The following is a 24,376-nucleotide window of genomic DNA, read 5'->3' as shown; positions in this document are numbered from 1 at the left end:
GACTCAGAGGATCTCGCCTTGGTGCTAGCACCCGGCGAATCTAATTGAACCCACGAGAGTGTGAAAAAAAAAAAAAAAAAAAAAAAAAAAAAAAAAAAAAAAAAAAAAAAAAAAAAAAATATATATATATATATATATATATATATATATATAGATATATATATATATATATATATGAAATATCGACCAGATTATTATAATCTGGTCGATGATTTCATAGCATTTATCTTTTAAATATAATCGCCGTGATTACGAGTTACATATCTATTCGATCTGATTGACCACCACTTTTTCCGATAAATGACGATAATTCATTGAATATTTGCTTCAAATGAATCAGGAGTTACTGTTTTGTCTGCATAATCCAATAACTGAACATAGCCCCACAAAATGGGATCGGAAGTCTTTGAGTCACACTAACGAGGGAATCAGTTGAAAGACCATACTTTTCCACCACAACTATTTCGATTCTCTGTTTTTTTGAAACCGGCACTGTACAAGACTGTAGATGCTGACATTCTAATCATCCTTCTAGGATGCTCCACAAACAACAGCTAGGTTAAACGAAAATCTCAGTTATGGAAATATCTACACGTCCCATATTGAGAACTTCCATAGATCACATAGGATGAGATTCAGAGTGCCTCGTGGTAATAGGCTAACCATAACTGCCTGTATATTTCATCTCATTCACGATTCAGTGTTTATATGCATTTTCCTCCATGATGACCATTATTACAGAAATTGCAAACACCTTTTCACCATTCCAATGTTGAAACGATGAGGCGAAATTATATGTTACAAGTATATTCGAACTCTTTCGGCATCTGCAAATTCATATTTTTCGTTCAGTTGTATTTCGATTTTTTCATTAGATGAGGACAAGACAATCATGAAAACTAAGGCATGAATTTCCGGTATTTTATAGAATGTTAATTATAAATGGATTGAGGATCTCAGAAAAGTTCATTTTAAACTTCATCAAGGAAGTTAAATCCCTGTGAATCTAAAGGAGAATATGTTATTCATTGAATATGTACGTACAAATTCATATTCCAAAGCAAATATTGGATATCAAAAAAGTAAAACATAAAATTGAATGATTAAATCAAACGAAGTATATTCCTAAAAGATACAATGAATGTATGATCGTGATTTAAAGCTACTAATTCAAAGAAAAGGCGATGTCGTGTTTTTGCCATCCCGCTAAGAAACATCGTTTCGGTATATTCGTGGAAAATGCAAAAATCCTCTCCTTGATATTGAGACAGCGTTTTCTCATACTACGCACATATCCAACCGCGATATCTCGTAAATCTCGATAATTGTTCGTTCAAAGCCATTGCCATGTCGGACAGTATTGTTTCTTCTGCTGTTTCAATGGCTGAATGTATTGTGGCATTTGAATGACTCATTCGTTTTTACATTAGGCCTGCTACCGGCAATAAAATGAGCTTGGATAATATTTCGATACATAAAGCATAAATCTCTGGAGTTATTCGTATATAGGTGGAGTTTTTCTCGCTGATGAAGATATTACACACTTAATAGAGTAATTATATACCCGCAGCCACCAATTCTATTGTATTCGAATGAGGCGATTCTAAAGATATCCTCTAACAATATATATATACATATATATATATATATATATATATATATATATATATATATATATATATATATATATATATATATTTTATTCAGTGAAATCGACATATGTTTCGGCGTAAATAAGCCTTTTTCAAGATTATATATAATAACAGTTGGACATCAACATCTAAAATTAATTAAAATTGATTATTATTCATTTTTTTTTCCCTTATGTCTATGCTAACTTACTAGTCTAGCAATATTCCTATAATAAAAATTGTACAAGTCAAATCAATAAAATTTAATCTTTACGAGGGTACTGTCAAATAAAATTTGATTTGTTTAATTCTTGACAATGCAGTTCTCCAGTTTATCACTTGAATTGCCATCTGTGTTTATCTATCTATATTAATAAATATGTTATTGAAGTTTTCATTTCATTTTGATTTTGTTTTACAATTGTAGTCACAGATGCCTCCTCCAGATAGGTTTTATATTATTGCAGGATGTTATGGTAAATTTTTGCTAGATTTTTCAGGTCGGTTCTGTCGTTTATAGAGTTTTTTTCCTTTTGAATGTAAATCATTTCCAGAAAAGTCCTAATTTTGCTGTTGGTTTCTTTGTGTAAGATTTCACAGTTGTCGAAGTCGAACCCATGGTTAGTTGTTAATTCATGTTTCTTTAAGGCTGTAGAATTTTTTGCATATTTGTGGCCGTTGATTCTTTCTTTTATATATTGGGTTGTTTGGCCTATGTAAACTCCTGAACATTCCTTGCATTTTAGTTTGTAAACACAATTGGATATTTTATCTTTTGGAATTTTGGATTTTAGCTTGGTGTAGAGATGTTTCAAATTGTTTTTGGATTTATGTGCAATTTTTATGTCCGTGTCTTTGAATATGTAATTAATTTTTTCTGATAAATTTTTCACGTATGGAATTGCTACATATTTTTTGTTTCCTTTTGTGGCTTCGTTTTCGATGGTATTATAAGCTGAATGAATTCTGTTTTTAAATATTTTTTCTATTAGATTTGATGGATAGTTATTTTGATTTAGGATTTTCTTTGCTTTTTTTATTGTCTCGATACGATATTTTGGTGATGTCAGCTTTATCGATCTATCGGCAATCCCTGAAATTACACTTTTTTTATATTGAATTGGTGCTATTGATTTATAATTTAGGTATCTGCCTGACCATGTTTCTTTTGTGTGCCAAATTGTTTCTATTTTTGAGTTCATAATATTATGTATGAGTGTCATATCTAAAAAGTTTATTCTGTTGTCTTTTTCAATTTCTGTTGTAAATTTAATTTTTGGATGATAGTTGTTTAATTCGTTTAAAATTAATAATATATCTGCTTCGGAAACTGCAGTCAGGCAGTCATCTACATATCTTTTGAAAAAAGATATTTTGTGTTTTATTTTATTTATTATGGTTTCTTCAAGATCTTCCATTACCAATTGGGCTAATAGTGCTGATAGAGGGGCTCCCATGCTGCATCCGTCTATTTGGCTGTAAAAAGAATCCTCAAACTGAAAATAAGAGTTTGATATGCAGAAATCAGTGGCCTTCAGAAATTCAACTTTCGTGAGATCTGTGTGATGTTTTATTTCATCCCATCGTTTTGCAATTATGCTTTTGGCTTTTTCCATCGGGGTGTTGGTATATAGGCTGACAACATCAAATGATACCAATTTTTCATTGTCTTTCAAGCTCACTGTATTTATGAATTGTTTGAATGTCCAAGAATCTTTTATGTGGTATGCATTCTGGCCAATAATGGGTGAAATACACTTGGATAAATATTTTGATAAATTATAGGTAGGACTTTGAATACAGCTGACAATTGGTCTTAATGGAATATTGTTTTTGTGGAGCTTAGGTAAACCGTAGAATTGGGGAGGTACAGCGTTGTGTATTTTGAGACTGGAACATAGTTTTTTAGGTAGAAGATTTTTCATTTCCCAATTTTTTATTAATTCGTTATTTTTCTTTTGAATTATTTGTGTAGGATTTCTATTCAATCTTTTGTAAGTTTGTTCGTCATTAAGATGTTCCATTATTTTATTTTTATATTCACTTTTGTTCATAATAACGGTTTTATTCGATTTATCTGGTTTCAGGATGGTGAGTTGAGGATTGTTCTTCAGAAATACTGTCGTTTCTTTGATTTTTTTATTCAATATTACTTGTTCTCTATTCTTCTTAGAATTTTTGTGTTTGAAATTAGTGATGGTATTTGTAATATCTGTTCTTATTTTTGTCTGTGTTTCTGGTTCCAGATTCATAATTGCAGTTTCCAAACTCGCAACAATGTCCGTTATAGGTATGTCTTTTGTTTTATATTCTTTGCTGTAGTTTGGGCCCAAGCTTAAAACTTCCATGACTGTTTTAGGTATAGTAGTGTTAGTGAGGTTAGTGACCCACTCTGTATGTGTGATATCGGTATTATCATTTTTGTTGTTCAATTCCTGTATTTTTTTTATTTGTTTGCTTTGGATTTTTTTGAATGTTTCCTCTATTTTCATATTCTGGATGTTAAGATATTGTCTAATATAGGGTAAAATTTGACAGTGCAGTACGTTGTTTCCAATTGAAAACACTCAATCTACTTCTAACAGATACAACGAAACACCTGAGAAAACTAGAAAGGGAAATTAAACATACAGAGTCGGAGTTAAATAATGTACAACCATCTAACTATATTAGACAATATCTTAACATCCAGAATATGAAAATAGAGGAAACATTCAAAAAAATCCAAAGCAAACAAATAAAAAAAATACAGGAATTGAACAACAAAAATGATAATACCGATATCACACATACAGAGTGGGTCACTAACCTCACTAACACTACTATACCTAAAACAGTCATGGAAGTTTTAAGCTTGGGCCCAAACTACAGCAAAGAATATAAAACAAAAGACATACCTATAACGGACATTGTTGCGAGTTTGGAAACTGCAATTATGAATCTGGAACCAGAAACACAGACAAAAATAAGAACAGATATTACAAATACCATCACTAATTTCAAACACAAAAATTCTAAGAAGAATAGAGAACAAGTAATATTGAATAAAAAAATCAAAGAAACGACAGTATTTCTGAAGAACAATCCTCAACTCACCATCCTGAAACCAGATAAATCGAATAAAACCGTTATTATGAACAAAAGTGAATATAAAAATAAAATAATGGAACATCTTAATGACGAACAAACTTACAAAAGATTGAATAGAAATCCTACACAAATAATTCAAAAGAAAAATAACGAATTAATAAAAAATTGGGAAATGAAAAATCTTCTACCTAAAAAACTATGTTCCAGTCTCAAAATACACAACGCTGTACCTCCCCAATTCTACGGTTTACCTAAGCTCCACAAAAACAATATTCCATTAAGACCAATTGTCAGCTGTATTCAAAGTCCTACCTATAATTTATCAAAATATTTATCCAAGTGTATTTCACCCATTATTGGCCAGAATGCATACCACATAAAAGATTCTTGGACATTCAAACAATTCATAAATACAGTGAGCTTGAAAGACAATGAAAAATTGGTATCATTTGATGTTGTCAGCCTATATACCAACACCCCGATGGAAAAAGCCAAAAGCATAATTGCAAAACGATGGGATGAAATAAAACATCACACAGATCTCACGAAAGTTGAATTTCTGAAGGCCACTGATTTCTGCATATCAAACTCTTATTTTCAGTTTGAGGATTCTTTTTACAGCCAAATAGACGGATGCAGCATGGGAGCCCCTCTATCAGCACTATTAGCCCAATTGGTAATGGAAGATCTTGAAGAAACCATAATAAATAAAATAAAACACAAAATATCTTTTTTCAAAAGATATGTAGATGACTGCCTGACTGCAGTTTCCGAAGCAGATATATTATTAATTTTAAACGAATTAAACAACTATCATCCAAAAATTAAATTTACAACAGAAATTGAAAAAGACAACAGAATAAACTTTTTAGATATGACACTCATACATAATATTATGAACTCAAAAATAGAAACAATTTGGCACACAAAAGAAACATGGTCAGGCAGATACCTAAATTATAAATCAATAGCACCAATTCAATATAAAAAAAGTGTAATTTCAGGGATTGCCGATAGATCGATAAAGCTGACATCACCAAAATATCGTATCGAGACAATAAAAAAAGCAAAGAAAATCCTAAATCAAAATAACTATCCATCAAATCTAATAGAAAAAATATTTAAAAACAGAATTCATTCAGCTTATAATACCATCGAAAACGAAGCCACAAAAGGAAACAAAAAATATGTAGCAATTCCATACGTGAAAAATTTATCAGAAAAAATTAATTACATATTCAAAGACACGGACATAAAAATTGCACATAAATCCAAAAACAATTTGAAACATCTCTACACCAAGCTAAAATCCAAAATTCCAAAAGATAAAATATCCAATTGTGTTTACAAACTAAAATGCAAGGAATGTTCAGGAGTTTACATAGGCCAAACAACCCAATATATAAAAGAAAGAATCAACGGCCACAAATATGCAAAAAATTCTACAGCCTTAAAGAAACATGAATTAACAACTAACCATGGGTTCGACTTCGACAACTGTGAAATCTTACACAAAGAAACCAACAGCAAAATTAGGACTTTTCTGGAAATGATTTACATTCAAAAGGAAAAAAACTCTATAAACGACAGAACCGACCTGAAAAATCTAGCAAAAATTTACCATAACATCCTGCAATAATATAAAACCTATCTGGAGGAGGCATCTGTGACTACAATTGTAAAACAAAATCAAAATGAAATGAAAACTTCAATAACATATTTATTAATATAGATAGATAAACACAGATGGCAATTCAAGTGATAAACTGGAGAACTGCATTGTCAAGAATTAAACAAATCAAATTTTATTTGACAGTACCCTCGTAAAGATTAAATTTTATTGATTTGACTTGTACAATTTTTATTATAGGAATATTGCTAGACTAGTAAGTTAGCATAGACATAAGGGAAAAAAAAATGAATAATAATCAATTTTAATTAACCCATTACAGCCCCGTGGCAACTTAAGTTGCCACGGCGCATTCGACTACATTCTATGCGCACGCGCATAGATATTGAAGTTCCATTGGTAAATTCCGGTCATGTGATATGTCCTGTCTCGAATAGCACAAACGTCAGTCAGATATTGTCAAACAGTGAGTTAGTGTATAACGATTTATTCAGAGCTCTTGAACTTTTTCATTCACCATAATGGCCGTCGATGAGAGATTGTAAGTATTCTATTTCAATAATGCATGCACATTTGTATTTTTGTACCAGTTTTATTCAATATGAATTCAGCAGTATATTTCTTCTTCACAGTAATATTTTCATGCAATATTTTGCTTTTGCCATACGGGCAAAGTTTGATGGCAACTAAAGTGGCCAACGGGAACACGTGACAACGGTTTCTGCAATATTTACATTTCTTACTGAATGATTTCGACAGGTATACTCGTGGAAGATCAGGCACTGGATTACTTCTTCATGAATTAATTGACCTTATCGAGAACGATGAGGACATATCAGCCACCAATATAGCCATATGTCCACCTGATGAACTTCCTGGTGCAGATACAGATAAGGACTCTGATTTATCGGATGAAGAGGTAGTTGGAGATTTTGACCACCTTCCTGCCCGTATATTACGCTCTCAGGTGGAAATGCAGAATCCAGAAATCGATGATGATCACGGCAATCCAGTCGTCCAAGATGAGAACCATTCAGAAGAACCTAGACCGACGACTTCTTCGCAGACAAGAGTAAGAAGCACCAAACGTAAGCGTCCCACAGAACGTACTTGGAAGCCGAAAATGAATGGGTTATCTTCAAGTATTCCTGAACTTGAATGCGAATACCGACCGGTAGCAGAAGATCTTCTGAAAGAAACGGTAAAAAGCCCTATTGAGGCTTTTAGGGCTTACTAGGCCAACAATGAAAACAATGATGGAAGTGATAAAATGTACAAGGTCCGACCTATTTTTGATCACCTCAACAACTCTTTCAAACAAATCAGTCCTGGGCCCACTATTAGTATCGACGAGAGTATGATTCCTTATTACGGAAGGCATGGGTGCAAACAGTTTATTCGCGGAAAACCTATCAGATTTGGGTTCAAGTTATGGGTTGCCGCGGATCCATCTGGATACATCCATCATGTTGAACCCTATTGTGGAAGTTCAACTCGTCTTCCAGAAACTGGACTCGGTCAAGGAGGTGACGTAGTAATTGGACTTGTAGACCACATGAAATTGTCAAAGGGTATTCGACTCTACTTTGACAATCTTTTTACATCGGTTGGGTTGTTGGAAGAGCTTAGTTCTAGAGGACTTGGTGGAACTGGTACTCTGCGTGAGAATCGCTGTAGTGTTTCAATGAAACTTCCAGATAAAAAAACGTGGAAAAATAAACCCAGAGGTGAAACATCCACCAGTTCTTCAGGAGATATTTTAGCAGTCCGTTGGAATGACAACAATGTTGTTACTGTACTTACTAATTGTGATAATGTACATCCTATGTCAAAGTCAAACCGATACTCCAGAATTGAAAAGAAGGTCATTTCTGTCAAAGTACCAGGTCCTATTGCTCGTTACAATAGTAACATGGGTGGAGTAGATCTTTCTGATCAATTTTTGGCTTCCTACCGAAACAGAATCAGGTCGAAAAAATGGTGGTGGCCTTATTTCTCTTGGACTGTGGATGTATGCAGCACACAAGGTTGGTTACTGTATCGTCGCCTTGGGCATGATATTCCTCTATTGGATTTCAGACGTCAGTGTGCTATTTTCATTCTGAAGTCTTACGGCAGTCCTCCAATGGTAGCAGGAGTTCGATCATCTCTAGAGTTCACACCAGCTCTCGAAGAAATAAGAAAAGATCGAACAGATCATTTCATCGAAAAAGGTGAATCCAAGTATCGCCGTTGTAAAGTATGTGGCAGGCGTACAATTTTTGTATGCAAGAAGTGTGAAGTTCCTGTTCATCCTGATGAGTGTTTCAAAATTTTTCATGATGTAAAATAATAATATTTTATGTAATTTCATAGGAAATATTATACGGTTGAATCACAATAGATGTATACGATTGATATGCTAGTTTTATTGTACTTTGGAAAATTTCTTCATGAATTATCCCAGTGGCAACTTAAGTTGCCGCTTCATAGTAACTCTCCTGCAAGTTCGATCATTATTTTTATAACACAATATCACTTTTTGAGTCTAAATAACTCATCAGACAAAGTTTCAGTTGAAAATCTTCACGGGGGAATTATGGGCTTTAATGGGTTAATTTTAGATGTTGATGTCCAACTGTTATTATATATAATCTTGAAAAAGGCTTATTTACGCCGAAACATATGTCGATTTCACTGAATAAAATATAAATATTTGAATTTTAATGTGCTCTAAACCCAAGAAAATTACACTTTCAATACATCAAATATAGCACAAGAAATATTACTTTTCCTATATATATATATATATATATATATATATATATATATATATATATATAGTTATAAGTATGATAAGGGGTGTGGGAAAATTGATAAGTGTTATAATTTCACTCTTCTTTATTTCATTTAGTCGACGTTTCGATCCCGATGGGGACCTTCTTCAGGACTCTACAATAGCAATAGAAAACAGTCAAAAAATGGCAACCACAAAACATGTAAAAATAGTACATACCGAAATACAGAGTTGTAAAGATCTTATTTGAACACAAATCAATAGCTCTCAAGAAAGCAATGAACAAGAACATCAACAAATTTAGCGAAAAAAGATCTGATATTTCGTTAGCACAAGAGTAGAAATCAATTATCATATGTAAATAAGGTAAACAGAAAAATCAACAAAATGAGAGGTTGTCAAAAATGTTGTCAACCAGACTTGCCACAGAATACACGCACATGACAAATGAAACATAGAATAGCATTAAATCACACTTGGTCGCAGTAATTCACTCTCACTGAACTCAGAACAAATGCGATTATTGAAAGACTCCATGAACCGAATCCAATCCCCTCTCACAGAAATTGTCCGGAACACAGATTCCATTATTACGTTATCCCGACTGTAGAACTTGTGAAAATATTCATTCCATTTGATCCGTCCAATTCTCTGCCACCAAACTGGTCATAATGAATCAAATAAGTATAGATGGAGCTAATATTGTTTACATCCCTTCTGTAATTCATAGAACAAGTGTGTCGTTTAATATGGTACATCTCTAAGAAACATCTTTTCTTTCCATTAACTGCACATTCAAGAATTTTGGTGGAATCATAATCCATTGGGTGATCTTTGTCCCGGGTATGGTCTGCTAGGGCACAAATCTTATTTGGATTCTTGATGTCGCTCTTGTGTTGAGCAATCCTTCTCTTCAAAAGCTGAGATGTCTGACCAATATACACCTCACTACATATTGAACATGGAATACAATACACCACACCACTCATATTATCAACAGTCATCCTATCTTTCACTCGACTGTATAGTCTGTCAATTTTAAAATAAGATTTCGGAATCAATTTAATTTGTGTGGTCTTTAGGAGGTTAATTAATGCATTAGTCATACCATTTATTAGGGGAATAGAAGAGTAAAGAATTCTATCTACGTTCCCAGTGTCCACAGTGGTGGATGCGCCCCTCTCTCCATTCGTTGGCTGTCTCGAAGGAGTGGTATTGTATATCAATCTGGACAACAACCTCTTTGGGTATCCATTCTCTAGCATCAATTGTAACAATAACCTCAGATTCTGCTGCCTTAGACTTGGATGGGCAACTTTTTCGATGCGATTCTTCAATCCTAAAATCATGTTTACCTTTTGTCCATGTGGATGATTGGAAAAATAGTGTAAGTATCTCCCTGAACTCGTTGGCTTTCGGTACCAATCCAGAATCAGCCTATTTTCCGGTGTTCGAATCACCCTTGTATCCAGGAATGGGACACCACTCGCTGTTTCTTCCTCCAACGTAAACTGTATACTTTCATGTTCACTGTTGAACCTGTTTAGAACGAAAGCAACCTGGTCTTTAGGTACAGCACATATTAGATCATCAACATATTTCTTGATGAAAGGAATGTGAAAAGGAATGCTAACAAGAATGCAGTCCAGAAGGAAATCCATTACTACTTCAGCAATGGACGGACTGAAGTTGGAACCCATAGGGGAACCGAGCACCTGTTTGAAGAACCTACCATTAAAAAGAAAATAGTTTGAAGAAAACAGGAACTTAATGGCATATATGAATTCTTCTTTTGGTAGACTAGTGTGGTTTTTGATAGTATCCCACTTGTTCTCAACAGCTGAGACTGCCAACTCTACAGGAATGTTGGTGAAAAGAGATACAACGTCCAGGCTGATCAGGACATAATCAACAGGTAACTGGAAACCATTCACACATTGGGCAAAAGCAAAGGAATCTTCAATAAAATATCTACTTCTGGTGGAAGAAAGATATTTAGACAGGATGTCTGAAACAAAAACTGACAGTTTAGAAGTGGGGGTGTTAACAGATGATATTATTGGTCTCAAGGCAAGAATGGGTTTGTGGATTTTTGGTAAACCGTAGAATCTAGCGGGAACTGAATTATAAATGTACAGTAATTTACCTTGTACTTGTGTTATGTGGCCCCCACTGACCCATCGCTTAATCAATGCATTACATTTACCTTGTATTGTAATGGTTGGATCTCTGTTAGGAAGAAGTTGGTAATATTGTTCATTGAGCAAAATTGTGTTGGAGAGCTCTATGTACTGATCCTTATCCATCAATACCGTAACATTGCCTTTATCAGCCCGTAACACAAGCAATTCTTGATGTTGACTTAGGTACCTCTTACAGTGGTAAAATTCTCTCTGGAAAACATTATTAGTCCTTTTTCCAGGTTTGATGTAGTTGGTTATAATATTAGCAGCTTGGGAACGTTTGATGTTCTTCCCCTCATCTGACAGTCTATCATTAAGGTCTATAATGCTCTCTACATCTGCCAACAGTCCCGACATGGAAACCTCCTTCAAAGGAATATCAATGCCGAATCTGGGGCCCAGTGCTAGGAATTTCAATATTCTATCTGGTATAATCACTGAACTAACATTCCTAACCCACCTTTCTTGTGGTTCTACTCTCTTTAGAAGTTCATCCGATAGAGCTCTCACCTTCATCAGATTTCTCTCCCTGATAGCAGCAAATTCTCTTCTGTACCTTCTGGACTGGTAAGATTCGAAACGAATTAGCATCTCTGGTGGAAGCAACCCCTCCAAGATCTGCCACAACCTGGAAGACTCACACTCCATTCTTCCTATCCTGGTCACAGTCACAGTGATCTCAAATTGAAGAACGAGACGCCTTGATTTCTCCAACATAGCTTGAACCTGTCTGGACGAACCTGAATCACTTGCTGAGCTGAACAAATAATTCATATTGCTGGAAATATGTTTGGGAAGTAAACCCTGTCTTTTGCATTCCAAAAGGAACACTCTTCGGTTTCTATAAGATGCCAGTTTCATATTGTATGAAGACCATGACTTCAACGCCTCATATGCTACTCTTCCATAGTTGAAGTCATGGTCTTCATACAATATGAAACTGGCATCTTATAGAAACCGAAGAGTGTTCCTTTTGGAATGCAAAAGACAGGGTTTACTTCCCAAACATATTTCCAGCAATATGAATTATTTGTTCAGCTCAGCAAGTGATTCAGGTTCGTCCAGACAGGTTCAAGCTATGTTGGAGAAATCAAGGCGTCTCGTTCTTCAATTTGAGATCACTGTGACTGTGACCAGGATAGGAAGAATGGAGTGTGAGTCTTCCAGGTTGTGGCAGATCTTGGAGGGGTTGCTTCCACCAGAGATGCTAATTCGTTTCGAATCTTACCAGTCCAGAAGGTACAGAAGAGAATTTGCTGCTATCAGGGAGAGAAATCTGATGAAGGTGAGAGCTCTATCGGATGAACTTCTAAAGAGAGTAGAACCACAAGAAAGGTGGGTTAGGAATGTTAGTTCAGTGATTATACCAGATAGAATATTGAAATTCCTAGCACTGGGCCCCAGATTCGGCATTGATATTCCTTTGAAGGAGGTTTCCATGTCGGGACTGTTGGCAGATGTAGAGAGCATTATAGACCTTAATGATAGACTGTCAGATGAGGGGAAGAACATCAAACGTTCCCAAGCTGCTAATATTATAACCAACTACATCAAACCTGGAAAAAGGACTAATAATGTTTTCCAGAGAGAATTTTACCACTGTAAGAGGTACCTAAGTCAACATCAAGAATTGCTTGTGTTACGGGCTGATAAAGGCAATGTTACGGTATTGATGGATAAGGATCAGTACATAGAGCTCTCCAACACAATTTTGCTCAATGAACAATATTACCAACTTCTTCCTAACAGAGATCCAACCATTACAATACAAGGTAAATGTAATGCATTGATTAAGCGATGGGTCAGTGGGGGCCACATAACACAAGTACAAGGTAAATTACTGTACATTTATAATTCAGTTCCCGCTAGATTCTACGGTTTACCAAAAATCCACAAACCCATTCTTGCCTTGAGACCAATAATATCATCTGTTAACACCCCCACTTCTAAACTGTCAGTTTTTGTTTCAGACATCCTGTCTAAATATCTTTCTTCCACCAGAAGTAGATATTTTATTGAAGATTCCTTTGCTTTTGCCCAATGTGTGAATGGTTTCCAGTTACCTGTTGATTATGTCCTGATCAGCCTGGACGTTGTATCTCTTTTCACCAACATTCCTGTAGAGTTGGCAGTCTCAGCTGTTGAGAACAAGTGGGATACTATCAAAAACCACACTAGTCTACCAAAAGAAGAATTCATATATGCCATTAAGTTCCTGTTTTCTTCAAACTATTTTCTTTTTAATGGTAGGTTCTTCAAACAGGTGCTCGGTTCCCCTATGGGTTCCAACTTCAGTCCGTCCATTGCTGAAGTAGTAATGGATTTCCTTCTGGACTGCATTCTTGTTAGCATTCCTTTTCACATTCCTTTCATCAAGAAATATGTTGATGATCTAATATGTGCTGTACCTAAAGACCAGGTTGCTTTCGTTCTAAACAGGTTCAACAGTGAACATGAAAGTATACAGTTTACGTTGGAGGAAGAAACAGCGAGTGGTGTCCCATTCCTGGATACAAGGGTGATTCGAACACCGGAAAATAGGCTGATTCTGGATTGGTACCGAAAGCCAACGAGTTCAGGGAGATACTTACACTATTTTTCCAATCATCCACATGGACAAAAGGTAAACATGATTTTAGGATTGAAGAATCGCATCGAAAAAGTTGCCCATCCAAGTCTAAGGCAGCAGAATCTGAGGTTATTGTTACAATTGATGCTAGAGAATGGATACCCAAAGAGGTTGTTGTCCAGATTGATATACAATACCACTCCTTCGAGACAGCCAACGAATGGAGAGAGGGGCGCATCCACCACTGTGGACACTGGGAACGTAGATAGAATTCTTTACTCTTCTATTCCCCTAATAAATGGTATGACTAATGCATTAATTAACCTCCTAAAGACCACACAAATTAAATTGATTCCGAAATCTTATTTTAAAATTGACAGACTATACAGTCGAGTGAAAGATAGGATGACTGTTGATAATATGAGTGGTGTGGTGTATTGTATTCCATGTTCAATATGTAGTGAGGTGTATATTGGTCAGACATCTCAGCTTTTGAAGAGAAGGATTGCTCAACACAAGAGCGACATCAATAATCCAAATAAGATTTGTGCCCTAGCAGACCATACCCGGGACAAAGATCACCCAATGGATTATGATTCCACCAAAATTCTTGAATGTGCAGTTAGTGGAAAGAAAAGATGTTTCTTAGAGATGTACCATATTAAACGACACACTTGTTCTATGAATTACAGAAGGGATGTAAACAATATTAGCTCCATCTATACTTATTTGATTCATTATGACCAGTTTGGTGGCAGAGAATTGGACGGATCAAATGGAATGAATATTTTCACAAGTTCTACAGTCGGGATAACGTAATAATGGAATCTGTGTTCCGGACTATTTCTGTGAGAGGGGATTGGATTCGGTTCATGGAGTCTTTCAATAATCGCATTTGTTCTGAGTTCAGTGAGAGTGAATTACTGCGACCAAGTGTGATTTAATGCTATTCTATGTTTCATTTGTCATGTGCGTGTATTCTGTGGCAAGTCTGGTTGACAACATTTTTGACAACCTCTCATTTTGTTGATTTTTCTGTTTACCTTATTTACATATGATAATTGATTTCTACTCTTGTGCTAACGAAATATCAGATCTTTTTTCGCTAAATTTGTTGATGTTCTTGTTCATTGCTTTCTTGAGAGCTATTGATTTGTGTTCAAATAAGATCTTTACAACTCTGTATTTCGGTATGTACTATTTTTACATGTTTTGTGGTTGCCATTTTTTGACTGTTTTCTATTGCTATTGTAGAGTCCTGAAGAAGGTCCCCATCGGGATCGAAACGTCGACTAAATGAAATAAAGAAGAGTGAAATTATAACACTTATCAATTTTCCCACACCCCTTATCATACTTATAACTATTGTTGTATATTGGGAATTAAAATTGTTGATATATATATATATATATATATATATATATATATATATATATATATATATATATACAAGGTGTCCCGTAAAGACCACGTCAAACCGAGGGAGAATGTAGACCAAAGGATAACCCACCTGCTAACACAAAATTCCCATTATAAAAGTCTTACCGTTTTCGAGATATTTATTTTTTTTTGAAAATAATGAATTTTTGCCCCTTCCAATAGTTTTGCCCTTACGGTTGCTACAATTTTACATCTTTCTGGTTAATTGTTTCAGTAAAATATTGCAGAAGAATGATTTTAACGTTTACATTAAAAACATCCCCCGAAAATTTTAAAGGGGGGCTAAGATAGATATTTTTATTGGAAATTTTGGTAGTGGATTATTTTGTTCATGAAGTTTAGCCCATCTTAGTGGAAAAAAAATGTACCGAGCTACTGCTGCACATTACACCAATAAATTGTCTATTTTATAGTGATTTCAGAGAGGTATCACACAAGTAATTTGTTATTCGAAAAAAAAAAGATATGGCTGTTTTTATCCAAATGGGTACGTTTCTGACAATATCAAGTGTTGCATTTTCCCTATATTTGAACCAATAAAATGATGTTATAATAATCTTACCAATATAAACTGCTCTGCTATTCCACACAGCACCGCACTGTATAAGGAAGTAAAGGAACAGGGTAAAGGATTGAAATGGAACAAAATGGGACTTATACAATGCAAACTGACCTTCTAATGGACTGTAATCCTAATATATTTAAAATGTCCGTTAATTAAACCAAAACCGCTATAATAAACACCGAAAACTTTATACTAACAACCTTTAACTATTCTTTCCGACCGCCGATGAACCGATACATCTTACTAATTAATCTGACAATACATACGTCTCGATTTCCCAGAATGCGCGACGTTGCCAAAACTAAAATCATAATAACTTAAAAAGGGCTAAAACATACCCCCCGCCCTGAAAACTCAATTTCAGTCACTTTGAAATCAAATACCTTTCAATAATGAACTTGTCAAAATCATCCACTATAAAAAAAAAATTCACCAAAAAAGAAACAAAAACTAACCTACCAAAAAAAAAATATATATAGTAGTCAACTCTTCTGACTACTGGGTCGGTAAAGGACATACCTTTACTACAGGTCGTGTATAGGTACCTTTACTCGTTTTCACCGTTACATTACGAACTATACCATCTTTTCCGGGATGGACCTCTGTGACCAACGCTAATGGCCAATGCAGTGGTGGCGAATTTTCACACTTTAATATGACAACCGTGCCAACTTCAATATTTGAGCATTTGTTCCGAAGAGTGCTGAACTCTTCAAAAGTTAGTATCTGAGTACCTATTACCTTATAGATCAGATTCTTAGCCGATTTAACGTTGCTTTCCCACAAACCGCTCATGTGTGGTGCCCCGGCCGTATTAAATTTCCACTCAATACCATTCAAAGCTAATTCATTTTGAAAAGAAGTTATAAATTGATCCGAGTTAATAAATTCATTAATTTCGCGAAGAACTTTTTTAGCACCCACAAAGTTAGTGCTCCTATCTAAATACAGAACATTACAAGTACCCCGTCGAGATAAAAACCGTTTGAAGGCTTGCAAAAAATGATCGGTAGATAAAGAACTGACGAGTTCCAAATGAACTGCTTTAACGCTCATACATATAAACAAACAAACATATCCCTTATATACTTGAGTTTTTCTATTTTTACCGAGTGATATTTCGAACGGTCCAAAGTAATCTACCCCCGTTTGAGAAAACACTTTTGTAGGATTCACTCTTGAAGCAGGCAAATTCGCCATCAGAGGATAATTATTTCTGGGCTTTAACCTAAAACAATGATTACAGGCATGTATTTGCTGTCGTATAACATTACGACCACCCACTATCCAATATTTTTGTCTCAACAACGCTTCCAAAAGAAATGAACCTGTATGGAGATTTATTTTATGATAGTATTGAATTAATTTTACTGTAAAAGGATCTTTGCCTGGAAGTAGAATAGGGTGTTGGCTAGTAAACTTGAGTGAAGAATTTTCTAATCGTCCCCCCACCCTGAGAACTCCATCTTGGATGAAAGGAGTCAATTTGCGCAATTTTCCATAGATCTCTTTTTCTGAATTCAATAACCTTATTTCCGATCCGAATGCTTTATTCTGAACAATTTTTATCAATACGATCTCCGCTTTTTTCAAATCATCAGCTATAATAAATTTTCTCTTGGGAAGCTTCTTCAAAAATCTAAGTACCCAAACCGTAATCCGCAAAACAGAAATCCACGACGAAACTCTCGAAAACATTGTATAAAACGACTCATTCGCTTCATTTTGAATAGATACATAACACCCAGTTTGATCTATTTCTTCTTCAGAATCTCTTAAACAAGTCTCCCTAGTGATAGGCCAATCTCTGTCTGAAGATTGTAACCAAATTGGACCGGACATCCATAAAGGATTATCAATTAATTGTGAGGGAATACAACCTCTAGACAAAATATCAGCGGGATTTGTTACTCCGGAGATGTGAAACCATTGTGCTTTTGGACTATTTTCTTTTATCTGGCATACCCGATTCGCCACATATATGTCCTTCAGAAATACAGTATTCAACCATTGAATAACCGTCGAAGAATCTGAAAAGGCCATTATTTTCGAGATGATTATTCGTTTTTCAAACTCTTCTGTAACACGTTTTACTAATTGGGATAAAAGTACAGCCGCAGCTAATTCCAATCTAGGAATTGTAATTAATTTAGTCGGGGATACTTTAGATTTTGCGCATAATAAATTAACAACGATTTTACCATCATCTCCGATTGTTCTCACGTAAACAACTGCACCGTAACCATCTTTACTCGCATCTGCAATCAATTGCTTTATAGTACGAAGAGCTAAATATGGACTTGATTTCACCCCAAATGCTAAACGATTGAATTCATATAACCGAACCGGATCATCAGGACTGAAACGCCAAAGCAATCTTTGAAACCTCCATTGATGATCAAATTTTATTTGACGATACATTCGTCGAATATCTGCTGTAATCGCTATTCGAAACAACCTAAAATTCAGCAATAAAGAAAATAGATCGGTTTGTAGTTTTGGACCACCATGTAAAATGTCGTTCAACGAAACATCATTATCGGATGATGTACTAGCATCTAAAACCACACGAATTGGCGTACTCGAACTACCTTGCTTAACAATAGCATGATGAGGAATGTAATACGCAGGTTCTGAATCTTTCAAATATTCATCCTCAACCAAATGCATATATCCTAACTGAATTGTTTCTTTCATTATCTCATTATAATTCAAACGAAACTCCGGAAATTTCGCCAACCTTCTTTCTAATGAATAGAGCCGAATCAATGCCGTTGTCTTAGAATTACCCAAAGTATTCGGAGAATTCTTAAAAGGAAGCACTACCGTGAAACGTCCCTCATAATCTCTACTAAAAGATGTAGAAAACAAATTTTCGCATATTTCTTCTGCTGGGTCCGGCAAAATATTCTTTGGAACTTGTTCCATCTCCCAAAATTTACAAACCAAGTCATTTAACCGACATTCCTCCCTTAAACTAAAGAATACACCGAACTCTCCCTTTGACTCTAACTTACGAACCTTTCCCATAATCATATGACCAAATACCGTTTGTACCGCCACTGGAGATCCCGATGCTGATGGTACCGAATTACCCACAATAATCGAGAAAAGATCCGCCCCCATAATGCCATCAACTTCAGCCGGTTCGTCAAATTTTTCATCTGCCAATTGTATATTTCCAAAATTCTTTAAAACACCGCGATCAATTTTGGCTATTGGAAGTTTATCCGTAATTTTATCTACTAAAAATGCCTCAATAGAATATTTCTTAGTAAAATCATACCTAGACGAAACAATAATACTTGTAAAACCTTTAATTGAATTTGAACTGAATCCAACCCCATGAATTGACGTTGAACATTGTGAAAACTTCAATCCTAATTTCTTACAACACCTATAAGTAAGTAAGTTAACTTGACTGCCACTATCTACTAAAAACCTAGCTTTCTTCAAACTACCCGAACCGTTCAAAACATTTACCACAACCGTCGACAATAAAACCGTATGAGTATCCCGATCACCCATAGCAGTAGCACAAAAATTGTTATTTGTTGAAACCAACGTATTTGTATTCGAATCCGATTTCGAATTTGGATATTTTTCCAGTTCACCCAGTATACGTCCTAAATGTAATAGGAAGTGGTGTTTTCTGGAACACTCTGAACATAATTTCTCTGAAGGACAGTCTCTTACCCCGTGATTTTGCGATAAGCAATTGTAGCACCATTTGTTATCCCGTACTATAGCATATCGTTTAGATGGCGACAATTGTTTAAATTTATCACATCTACTCAACGAATGATTTTTCCGATTACAAAAAATACATATATTCGACCGATCCATTCCTACACAAGAATTATTTTGATGTACAAAAAAGGATTTCGAATTACGAGTTTTATAGCTATCACCTCTACTAATGGTTGATTGCTGATTTAGAGCCAAAATTTTCGATTGTTCCTTCACAAACTTAATCACATTTTCATAGGTAGGTATTCCATTACCCCTAATAGTCATTTCAAACGATCTCACCGTATCAGAATCAAGCTTAGAAAGGGCCTGATGCATTAAAATGAAGTCCGACATATCATCTAATTTAAGCTTTTTCAAAGCCTGTACCGCACAATCAAATTTTTCCAAAAATATATTGAGACCCTTAGATGACTCACCCTGTATCGATTTGAACTCTAAAATTTGGCGTAGATAATTAGTTGCAAGAGCGCGCTTATCCTGATATTTTTCCACAAGCGAATTCCATATGATTTCATAATTTTCTCCAGTAGGAGCTAATGAAGAACAAATAGTCAACGCAGAACCTTTCAAACGACCTACTAAATAATTCACTTTATCAGTATCCGTAAGTAACTTATTTTCATGTATCAAACTATTGAATATAGAATAAAAGGTTTCCCATTCTCTAATATTTCCCGAAAATTCCGGTAATTCAATCTTCGGTAATGTTGGAAGATTACGTATCAATCCCAAACTTCCCTGAGAATCAACATTAACCGAAGAAACATCTTTCTGAATTTGTTCTCGTTCTAATTTAGCCGCTGAAAATTGTATGTGACAACACATTTCATCAATCGTTCTGAATATATTGAAATCTGGTTCAAACTCATTATTAATTTCAAAACTGAGCTCTGTTATATTATCTATTATTTTCAGTAGGTCATTCTTTGTTGAATTAATTGAACTGACCATTGTTAAAAATTTAGTTTTAGCTACTTCACTTGTTAATGATTTTGACAAATCCAATAAATTCTGCAGTATCGAAAATAAAGATTCTTTCTTAGCAATAAGCATCTTAATTTTCCGTTCAGTTGACGTTCCACCCATTGTGTTGAAAGTCAAATGCGCAGAATACTCGAAAACTAACCCCGCGAGTCTAAACTGTGAATTGAATACTTTTGTGTACGCTTGGCAACAAGGCTTACTCTGGGACTCGAATCGTATTTGATAACCGCTGAAAAAATACAAAAAACTACCGCACGTTTTTACTTCGCTCAATACCGTATGAACGAACAAAATAAACTGAATTAATATTTCCGAATACACTTAGGAATGAAATGAAAATGAGTTCCGAAACTCTGTATACCGATTGAAACCTAAATAAATGTAACCGAAACTTGAATTAAAGTTCAAAAAATCCGGCTCGAAGGACCAAAAAATGTTGCATTTTCCCTATATTTGAACCAATAAAATGATGTTATAATAATCTTACCAATATAAACTGCTCTGCTATTCCACACAGCACCGCACTGTATAAGGAAGTAAAGGAACAGGGTAAAGGATTGAAATGGAACAAAATGGGACTTATACAATGCAAACTGACCTTCTAATGGACTGTAATCCTAATATATTTAAAATGTCCGTTAATTAAACCAAAACCGCTATAATAAACACCGAAAACTTTATACTAACAACCTTTAACTATTCTTTCCGACCGCCGATGAACCGATACATCTTACTAATTAATCTGACAATACATACGTCTCGATTTCCCAGAATGCGCGACGTTGCCAAAACTAAAATCATAATAACTTAAAAAGGGCTAAAACATCAAGTTTGTCAATTCTGTTAAGAAATCTTCGATGTTGCATTACTTAGTGAACAATGGCAATTGTTTACGTGCGAAAATATTACTCGCATAATTATTCACCTCAACGAAATCCAATTTTGCCGGCAAATTTTGGAAAACATCATGCAGATCCAGATTTTTTTAATAAGATCATTTGGAGCGACATTTGCGCAACCGGCTCCTGCGCAACCTCCATCACGTGGGTCACCTCCTTCTATTGTGAATACAGGACCTCTCGTGGTTAACGTTCAGTTGCCTCGAGGGACGGAAGATAACCACACCTACGAGAATACTCTTGTTGATGATACCTGGGGAGTAGGCAGATTGAGACCCCGGCGTAAAGTCAACGGTTCTTGAAAATGGCTCCAAAATCGGAGCCGAAACGTCGAACACGACAAAATATTAGACGAGGTCCAATCCGGAAAACACAAAGTTCATATATTTCCTACCGCGGAAACCTATCCGAACATATATATATATATATATATATATATATATATATATATATGTGTTAAGGATAACGAGGGTTTTTGTTCATAAAACAAAGCACAAAAGGATAAGGACAGTCCCTCACAGAGAAATGCTAACCGTAGACACGTGTTTCGGGCTTTAGGCCCTCATCAGTACGGTGCAAAAGTGTTAGGATGGGCAACACCTGAAACAAACAACAAACAAACAGAGTCAACAACAGAAGCCAGCCGTCCATTTGTGGTTTCAGCAGGAAGACCCAATGGGTTTTCGGGAAACAACCAACATCACCACGTAGGAAGCTATAGCTACCTGCGTGACATCCGAGTCCCGGGATAATCACATGTGTTAAGGATAACGAGGGTTTTTGTTCATAAAACAAAGCACAAAAGGATAAGGACAGTCCCTCACAGAGAAATGCTAACCGTAGACACGTGTTTCGGGCTTTAGGCCCTCATCAGTACGGTGCAAAAGTGTTAGGATGAGCAACACCTGAAACAAACAACAAACAAACAGAGTCAACAACAGAAGCCAGCCGTCCATTTGTGGTTTCAGCAGGAAGACCCAATGGGTTTTCGGGAAACAACCCGATATATATATATATATATATATATATATAAAAGGAGCTCTTCAAACAAAAATTATATAAAAGGGTGAGTCTCCTCCTCAAGTCAAAACTCAACTCTAAATCTCTGTTCACGGCAATTAACATCTGGGCTTTGCCGAGCATGACGTATTCGTTCGGCGTTCTGACCTGGTCCGTGACTGAACTGCGGGAAATTGACAGGGGCTTAAGGACTATGCTCACAAGGTACGGAGTGCACCATCCTCACTCTTCGACCATCCGTCTTTACCTCCCACGCCGACATGGAGGACGAGGGCTCCTTAACCTTGAGTCGGTTCATGAGAGAGAAATCATATCGCTCAGAGCGTATTTCCTCGGGGACAACTCACCTTTCTTTTCTGCCATCCGCGAAGCCGATGATAGGCTTTCACCGCTGAGGTTGTCAGAGTTATCACATCAGGACACTAGACGTCCTCAGGAGGGGTTGATAGAGGAGTGGAGGAGCAAGGCCTTGCACGGCAGATACCCTGGTCTCCTGGAGAGTAGAGATGTCAATAAAGTGGAGTCTCTCACGTACCTGCGCGCGGGCTACCTTTTCCCCGAGACGGAGAGACGGCTCTTGGCGATCCAGGATCAGGTGATGCCGACAAGGATGTATCTAAAGCACATAGCTCAGCAAAACATCCCCACCGACCGATGCCGCAAATGCTCCCAGGGACCGGAGTCGATTCAGCATCTTACCTCTTCGTGCCCGATCCTGGCCCCAAAAGACTACTTTGAGAGACATAATTCAATGGCGAAGATTTACCATCAGTAAATGGCGCTAAAACTCGGGCTTATCCAGGAGGAACTCCAGCAGCACTTATATGTGCCAAAAGCACTTCTGCAGAACGCCACCTATAAAATGTACTGGGACGGAACGTTGGTAACAGACAGAGCAGTTGCCCATAATAGGCCAGACATCACTCTATTCGACAAGGTGAGGAAAACATGTCTCTTGATAGAATTCACCATACCCGCGGACGATAACATCACAAGGGCCTACTCGGAGAAGGTCACCAAGTACACAGATCTGGCGTTCCAACTACGGGAAATGTACGCTCTTGAGTAGGTCAGTGTCCTGCCTATGATGATCTCGGTCAATGGTATGGTAGAGAGACACTTGATTGAGAATACCCAAAGACTCTGCCTGGATAAGGACATAATCTCCGCTTCGCAAAAGCAGGTCATCCTCCACACCACCAGGATAATTCGGAAGGTTCTGCAAGGACCGTAGCAGAGGCCTCTGCCTTGACAATCCGTCCGGCAGTTAATCCAGCATGTCACGTCATCCTGTACTGTACTGGCGCCAACGGAGTACACACAGCGACACAACACAATGGCAAAAGTATATCATCAGGCAATCGCCATTAAGTGTGACCTTATTAAAAAAATTCCGAAGCCATTCGAATACCACCCGAGTAACATACTTGAAAACAAGACCCACAAACTCTATTGGAATACGTTCATCACGACGGACAGACCGGTAAAACATAACCGACCGGATATTTTGCTTTTAAATAAAAAAGAAAAATCGTTGAGTATACTGGACGTCACTATCCCGGCCGATGACAATATGACTAAAGCGTTCGTCGAAAAACTGACGAAATATCACGATCTGGCATTTGAGATGAAAACGATATATGGCCTGAAATCGACTGCTATACTCCCGCTGGTCATGTCAACAAATGGGTTGGTGGAAAAACATCTGCTTGAGAACACGCTGAGACTGGGCTTAGATAGAGAGCTTGTAAGCACAGCGCAGAAAGAAGTGATCCTCGCAAACACGAGGCTTGTGAGGAAGTTCTTTACGTCCCTCTGAAGCGCTTTGGCAAAAAA

The 24,376-nt window shown here is 36.2% G+C and overlaps 2 protein-coding genes across 2 annotated transcripts; both read left to right on the top strand.

The window, feature by feature from the left end:
* Positions 1–6,669: 6,669 nt before the first annotated feature.
* LOC123673355 lies at positions 6,670–7,588 on the top strand. Its single transcript, XM_045607841.1, has 2 exons — positions 6,670–6,892; positions 7,111–7,588. Exons 1-2 carry the CDS (start codon positions 6,873–6,875, stop codon positions 7,586–7,588), a joined length of 498 nt encoding a protein of 165 aa, XP_045463797.1. The 5' UTR covers positions 6,670–6,872.
* Positions 7,589–7,621: 33 nt separating this feature from the next.
* Positions 7,622–19,514, top strand: LOC123673354 (piggyBac transposable element-derived protein 3-like). Its single transcript, XM_045607840.1, has 2 exons — positions 7,622–8,590; positions 19,494–19,514. The coding sequence occupies exons 1-2, from the start codon at positions 7,622–7,624 to the stop codon at positions 19,512–19,514; spliced, it is 990 nt and encodes a 329-aa protein (XP_045463796.1).
* Positions 19,515–24,376: the final 4,862 nt, after the last annotated feature.

Source organism: Harmonia axyridis, chromosome 2 (genome assembly GCF_914767665.1).
Source record: "Harmonia axyridis chromosome 2, icHarAxyr1.1, whole genome shotgun sequence".
NCBI classification, from domain to species: Eukaryota; Metazoa; Arthropoda; class Insecta; order Coleoptera; family Coccinellidae; genus Harmonia; species Harmonia axyridis.
The sequence above is the reverse complement of the archived record's forward strand: the minus strand, read 5'-3'. Positions and strand labels throughout refer to the sequence as shown.